This window comes from Protobothrops mucrosquamatus, unplaced genomic scaffold, assembly GCF_001527695.2.
Source record: "Protobothrops mucrosquamatus isolate PMUCROS unplaced genomic scaffold, P.Mucros_1.0 scaffold2599, whole genome shotgun sequence".
NCBI lineage: Eukaryota > Metazoa > Chordata > Lepidosauria > Squamata > Viperidae > Protobothrops > Protobothrops mucrosquamatus.
Genome location: NW_015388653.1, coordinates 40,884 through 48,514, shown reverse-complemented (window position 1 = coordinate 48,514; position 7,631 = coordinate 40,884). Strand labels below are relative to the sequence as shown.

Sequence of the window (7,631 nt, the reverse complement as noted above, 5' to 3'; positions counted from 1 at the left end):
TTACAGCAGGGCCAACAGCCCATTCAGTGTTTGTCAACCTTGGCAACTTTTAGATGTGTGGACTTCAACTCCCAGAATTCCCCAGTCAGCATGCTGCCCACACACCTTCAAGTCCCTGAGGTTGAGAAAAACTGACTGAGGGACCAAAGGCAACTATGATGTCCTTAACTCTTTCAGTCGTTCTTCAATGCGGAATAAAATTTTGCATTTGCATTTTGCCCCCTTACAATATAATTTTTAAAAAATGCATTGAATAGGGTTGAAAGCTTACACTTGTCTATTGTCTATAATTCGCCCACGCTGCTGACTGCTATTTAGCATTTATTAAATAAATACATTTTTTAAAAAGAAGTTTCTATTTAATGTCAATATGGAGTGCAGCCTGGGACACGGCTTGGAAGAAAACTGAATTTAAAAATTATTCAGCATTTGCTGGATTTTAATGTCTTATCGAGCAATGGAAGGACTGAGGGATCATTATGGAGGTGATCTTAGGACACCAGTTGGCCTTAATCTGGTTCTGTAGAGTCTAATTTTTCAACCTTGACAGCTTTTAAGATGTGTGAACTTCAACTGTCAGAATTAAAATAAGGAAAGAAGGAGGGACAACAGGGGAAAACATCAGAAAAAGTGGTTTTATAGTTGCAAAGATAAAAGATGGATGCTTCATAGGGCAACATCTACTCAACCTGACCCTAGAGCAGCGTTTACCAAGCTTGAAGATACGTGGATTTCAACTTCCATGCTGGCTGAGGAATTCTGGGAGTTGAAGTCCACAAGTCTTAAGGTTGCCAGGTTTGGGCTAGAATCAGCCATGGTGACTGGGGAATTCTGGGAGTTGAAAGTTCACACGTCTTAAAAGTGGTTAAGGATGAGAGAGAGTGCTTTCTCATTTTCAAATCCTTCTTTTACCTTGAAGTAAGGCTTGTTTGAGAAGTTGATGTCCTTGGCTGTGAAGAGGTGAACGTAGGTGAGGACAGACTTGATCTGGTTGAGGATGGAGGACGAGATGGTGCCCAGCAGCTCTGCCAGGCTGGGGTTATCCTTCCCCACCAGGCGAGGGGCAGCCAAGGACTGGCGCACGTCCGTCAGGCAGTCCAGGTAGAAGCTCTCCAAGGCCTGCAGATACTGTCGGATGCGCTCCTTGGCTGCCCGCACCACGATCTCCGTCCCTACGGCTGCTGCCTGCGAGGCTGGCAAAAGCTTGGCCAGGGCTTGCAGGCGCCGGTGGAAGCGGTCCAGCGCCCGCACCAGCAGCGAGTTGTCGCCCACCCCTTTCTCCAGCTGAATGCGCCTCTCCACCAGGGCGAAGTAGCGCTCCATCAGGCCATCGACGAAGGCCACCAGCTTGTCGTGAGCCATGTGGGCGATGCCCTGGGCGCCCTCCCGGTTGATGAACAGCTCCTGGTAGGAGGCAATCACCAGGCAGATGTTGCTGACGAAGCTGTTGCACCCGCGGTCCGTGAATTCAAGGATGTCGGTGGCTGGGCCGGCCGACCCGAAATGCAGCCCGTCTCCCAGTTCGGCCTCCAGGTTCCGCAGCTCAGCCTCCAGCCGGCAGTGGGCGTGGGAGAGGAATTCGTCGCACAGCTCTTCTGCCGGCTCGCCCAGCTGCAGCAGCAGTTCCACGCATTCGGCTAAGTCCTTGGCACCGGAGCCTCCGTCCCTGGAGTAACAAAACAAAACAAAACAAAACAGGGGGACTCATCAGAAGGCTCAACTACAAGAAGTCCTCGACTTACAACAGTCTGTTTAGTGACCAAAGTTACAACACCACCGGAGAAAATGACTGTTTTTCATATTTCCAACCATTGCAGCATCTTTGTGGTCACAGGATCAAAATCCAGACGCTTGGCAACTGACTAGTACTTATGACGGTTGCAGTGTCCCAGGGTCACGTGACCCCCTTTTGTGACCTTCTGACAAGCAAAGTCAATGAGGGAGCCAGATTCACTTAACAGCCATGTTACCAACTTAACTGCAGTGATTCACTTAACAACAGTGGCAAGCAAGGTCATAAAATGGGGCAAGATTCACTTAACAAATCTCACCTAGCAACATAAATTTTGGACTCAGTTGCGGTCATAAGTCAACACTCTGCAATTTACAGGTTGTCCTCAACATACAACCACAATTGGTTGTAGCCATCACTTCCCCAAATTGATTTGTTTCAGGCAATTTAATTAAGAAATGTACTTTCAAAGTACATTTTATTTAACATTTATTTATGTCACCGGCCCTTTTTATACTGGTAGTCCTCGGCTTACGACCACAATTGAGCCCAAAATTTATGTTGCTAAGTGAGACCTTTGTTAAGCGGGTTTTGCCCCATTTCACGACTTTTCTCACCACAGTTGTTAAGGGAATCACCGCAGCGGTTAAATTAGTAACCCGGTTGTTAAGTGAGTCCGGCTTCGCCCACTGACTTTGCTGGTCGGAAGGCCGCCCAAGCCGAGGGCCGCCTGTGTTTCTTTACAAAACCTTGTGGCTGGGCTGTTTTAGCCCTCTGCGAATTCAGTGACCTTCCGGGCCAACCGGCTCCCCTAGTCTCACCGCCTCCTCTGGACGCCTACCGGAATTTCTCCCGCAGCTTCTGAGCGAGGTCAGCCATGATCTTCTGGCAGTCGTCCTGGATGCCCCGGAAGGAGGGCATCTGTTGGTACTGGTGGAGGATGCAGCGGGCTTTGCTGTAGTACCGGACCGCTTGCCCGTAGGCCGCCAGCTCCACGCACTTGGTGAGACGGGCCGGAAGCTCGAACAGGAATTGTAGCTTGCGCAGCAGCGCATGGACTCCTGGGGTTGGGAGAGGGGATCAGGAGACACGGGTTAGGCCAGTGATGGCGAACCTTTTAGAGACTGAGTGCCCAAACTGCAACCCAAAACCCACTTATACATCATCGGGTGCCAGGTGGGTGTGGCCTATTGGGTGGGTGTGGCCCATTGGGTGGGCGTGGCTACGGTGGTAACGGCAGACTGGGTGGGACTAAAAAGTTCAATCAATCAATTCCAACTTTGCAAGATCTTTTTTTCCCCGCAAGAAGTTGAAATTGACTGATTGAACTTTTTTTTTTTTTGCACATGGCGGCGGAGGCCTAAAGCGAAAAGATTTTATAAAACCCAGCTGAAGGCCTAGGACTGGGGCGACGGCGCGCGTGCCCACAGAGAGGGCTCTGAGTGCCGCCTCTGGCACCCGTGCCATAGGTTCGCCACCACTGGGTTAGGCTCTTCTCCATTTGGGAACTAACACATTCCTCTCAAAGTTGTTGCTAAATCTGCCAGTGAATTTTTGCCAAATCTGCCGGTTGTGTACAGGCAGTCCTCGGCTTACAACCACTTACAGCCAAAAATTCCGTTGCTAAGCAAGACAGTTGTTAAGCGAGTTTTGCCCCCTTTTCCAAGCTTTCTTGCCACAGTTGCTAAGTGAATCACTGCAGTTGTTAAATTAGTAACCTGGTTGTTAAGTGAATCCGGCTTTCCCCGTGGATTTTGCTCGTCAGAGGGTTGCAAAACTTTATTACATAACCTCAGGACAGTGTAGCCGTCACAAATGTGAGTCTGCTGCCAAATGTCCGAATTTTGATCACATGGGGATGCTGCAACGGTGTGAAAAATAATCATAACTCACTTTGTTCGGTGCCAACTTCGAACGGTCACTAAATGAACATGTCAGGTCCCCAAAGAAATGTCTTTCATGCGTATACCCGTTTCCCATTCTCTGCAGCCTTTCTTTGTGACCTGCTATTCTGCTGGGAGGGGGCAGCCTTTGGGGGACGCTTTGTGCTGTCTGCTGATGCCCTCCCACCCTCCCCCAGGGGTGGGATGTCTGGCCCTTATCTGAGAGATGGTTTGCTTGGAGCCAGGAGACATCAAAAGTGAGAGAGACCTTGAGGAGCCCCCCGAAAAGACCCGTTACCAAAACTCCATGCCACCTGTGGATTGGCTGGGCTTCAAACGGACACGGGGACACTGGGGGAGAGGAGTGCTGAATGTTGCTTTTAATATATCACTTTGTGGGTTTTTCTCACAGATCTCACCTTAATAATAATAATAATAAAGTTGGAAGGGACCTTGGAGGTCATCGAGTCCAACCCCCTGCCCAGGCAGGAACCCTACACCATTTGAGACAAATGGCTGTCCAGTCTCTTCTTAAAAACTTCCAGTGTTGGAGCATTCACCACTTCTGGAGGCAGGTTGTTCCACTGGTTAATTGTTCTAACTGTCAGGAAGTTTCTCCTTAGTTCTAAGTTGCTTCTCTCCTTGATCAGTTTCCACCCATTGCTTCTCGTCCTGCCTTCAGGTGCCTTGGAGAATAGCTTGGCTCCCTCTTCTTTGTGGCAGCCCCTGAGATATTGGAACACTGCTATCATGTCCCCTGCTGTCCCCCTTGTCGTCCCTGCTGTCATTGGACTCTAATAAAAGTCCCTTTTGAGACAATGCCTGTTTCAAGAGTTCTGCTGTCTTGGGTGGCTTAGCTGAGGTGGGTCCTTACAGAACGGTGGCAAGTCAAGGACGACCCCTGTGCCAAATCCACATCCCACCCACCACGCTTATGCTTTTCCAGGAGATCTTTGCCCAACCATCTTACGCTGGTTTTAATGCAAGGAGGCTGCCAAGGCAGGAGCACTTTGCAGACGCAGAGTTTATGGAACAAATCGGACTACGGATAGTCCTCGACTTACAATCGTCCGTTTAGTGACCGTTCAAAGTTGCAATGGCACTGAAAAAAGCAACCAGATGACCAGTACTTACACACACTTGTTGCAGCATCCCCAGCCTCACGTGACCAAAATTCAAGCTCTTGGCAACTGGCACGTATTTATGACGGTTGCAGCATCCCGGGATCACATGATCGCCATTTGTGACCTTCCCACAAGCCAACGTCAAAAGGGGGGGGGGGGGAGCCAGTTTCACTTAATGGCCGCAAGATTCATTTAACAACTGCAGTGATTTGCTTAACGGGTCTTGCATAAAGGTCGTAAAACTGGGCACGGCTCCCTCAATGACTGCCTTGTTTTGCAACGGAAGTTCAGGTCCCAAATGTGGTCGCTAAGTTGAGTGTATCTGCTGTCAACTGGTTTGTCGTCTCATGAGATAATAGGGCTCTTGTAAGGAAGATGGGGATTATCTAAACATCTGGTTCTCTACAAGTCAGATACTTATCTTGCAGCACAGATGACATAATATTCATAATTAACACATTTGCCTAAGCTATCTTTATAAATATGAATAGTAATAGGGAATGCATAATTAGAAAAGCCACCTATCTCTATGGTTCGTTGAATCTTATTATTGAGAAGACTATAGCTCCTATATGACCTGTGGACTTCAATTCCCAGAATTCCTGAGCCAGCCAGGAGTTGATTGGCTGGGAGTTAAAGTCCACAGGTCGAAAAGAGGCCATAGTTTCCCATCCCTGTCATAGAAGGACCGGGAATATTAAGCCTCCTGTGTCCTTCTTGTCATCCAAGAAAATTCACTGCTGAAATTAGATGCTTCGGTCTCACATCCATCTAAAACCCCTGGGGGGGCATGGCAGACACACCCACCGGACAGCTTGGTGATCTGCTCGTGTTGATCCTGCAGGGTCCCACTGATGCTGGCGCTAAACTCGGTGATCACGGCCATGTTGGCGGCCAGGCAATCCATCTCATCTTCCATCTTCTTGAAGTCGTTCTTCATCTTGCGGATTGTGTCTAGCGGGGGAAAGGAAAGGAGTAACAGAATAACAGAGTGGGAAGGGACCTCGGAGGTCTACTAGTCCAGCCCCCTGCTCAAACAGGAGACCCTATACCATTTCAGGCAAGTGGCTGTCCAGTCTGTTCTTAAAAGCTTCCAGGCAAGCGAGTTCCACTGATTAATTGTCCTCACTGTTAGGAAGTTTCTCCTTAATTCCAGGTTGCTTCTCTCCTTGATGAGTTTCCATCCGTTGCTTCTTGTCCTGCCTTCAGGCGCTTTGGAAAATAGGCTAACCCCCTCCTCTTTGTGGCAGCCCCTCAAATACTGGGATACTGCTATCATGTCACTCCCTGGTCCTTCTTTTCTCTAGACTGGCCAAACCCAATTCCTGCAACTGTTCTTCATATGTTTTTGTCTCGGATGGGTTTATTCTAGGTGGCTTACAACAATAAAAAGAAGAAATGACAAGAGTGTGAACAGAACAGAAAATAATAGAACAATAAACTAAACAATGAAAGAGAACACAATGAGAAATACAACTCTATGATTACCATAAAAGATGAAATATACTCAGATGAAATGCTCGCAATTTGGGTCAAAGGCATGACAGAAGAAACATATTTCGGCAAGGTTTTTTCCTCCTCTACTTGACAGGCTTTCTTGCAATGCTGAACATTCCCAGAGCATCATACTGCATAATCATAAAAATTCAACCCCAAGTCGAGGACTGACCTGTACATCTAAAGACAGGTTTTCAGGCAACACAGTCCTAAACCACTTAAGATGCTTTATGTGAAAAGCATCAATTTTCAAGTCTTTATACATTCCAGAGGGCAAGGTATCCCCTTCCCCAAATTACCTGTGGCTGAAATGAACTTGTTGTAATTCTCATAGACCAAGGTCTGCATGTCACTATCCAGTGCTCGGATCTGCTTCACCATGTCTGTCTCACAGTCCATCAGCTGAGCCAAAGGGCATTCCTTCCGCAGCTGATAGAGGGGAAAACAATATGTTTTCTGATGGCAGAAAACAGCTTTGCTGGTTCTTTTGTCTTTATTGCAAGATCCTGAGATTGGCAGAAAAAAGCCTTGAGACCAAATCCCAATCAACATCTACGGAGAGGGAGGACTCATTGAAGAAGACCAAGACTTTGAGGCAGTTTTTTTTTTTAGCAACAGCACTTAGACTTATATACCACTTCACAGTGGTTTTAGTCTCTCTAGCTGGTTTATAGAGTCAGCATCTTGCCCACAACAATCTGGGTCCTCATTTTGCCCACCACAGAAGGATGGAAGGCTGAGTCAACCTGGAGCCGGTCAGGATCGAACTATTGGCAGTGAGCAAGCCTGCAAAGCTGCATTCTAAGCACTGCACCACCATGGCAATAGAACAGAAGAATAGAATAGGAATAATAATAATAATAATAATAATAATAATAATAATAATAGAACATCAATAGCATTTAGACTTATATCCCGCTTCACAGTGCTCCACAGCCCTCTCTAAGCAGTTTACAGAGTCAGCCTCTTGCCCCCAACAATCTGGGTCCTCATTTTACGGCCTCGGAAGAATGGAAGACTGAGTCAACCTTGAGCCGGTCAGGATCGAACTGAGTGAGCAGTGAGTTAGCCTGCAATGTTGCACTCTAACCACCCAGCTAATACAGGTCTGATTTTATGACACACACCCCTCCCATTTAACTCCAAAGTCCAGAATTTAAAACACAAAATAACAGAAGGGTCTTCTAGTCCAGGCCCCTCCTCAAGCAGGAGACCGTATACCAGGGGTCTTCTAACTTGGCCCTTTTATGACTTGTGGACTTCAACTCCCAGAATTCCTCAGCCAGCGTGCCTGACTGAGGATTTCTGGGAGTTGAAGTCCACAAGTCATAAAAGGACCAGGTTTGAAGACCCCTGCCTTATACCATCCAGGACAAACGGCTGTCCATTCTCTTC

The 7,631-nt window shown here is 47.7% G+C and overlaps 1 protein-coding gene across 1 annotated transcript in view; it reads right to left on the bottom strand.

Moving 5' to 3' along the window:
• Nucleotides 1-7,631, bottom strand: part of VPS51 (VPS51 subunit of GARP complex) — a 27,699-nt gene that overhangs the window by 17,130 nt on the left and 2,938 nt on the right. Inside the window, exons 2-4 of the mRNA XM_015825328.1 lie at nucleotides 6,536-6,665; nucleotides 5,547-5,693; nucleotides 2,574-2,793 (exon numbers count right to left, since the gene is read on the bottom strand). Coding sequence (XP_015680814.1) covers nucleotides 2,574-2,793; nucleotides 5,547-5,693; nucleotides 6,536-6,665 — 497 coding nt within the window. The remainder of the gene's footprint in view (nucleotides 1-2,573; nucleotides 2,794-5,546; nucleotides 5,694-6,535; nucleotides 6,666-7,631) is intronic.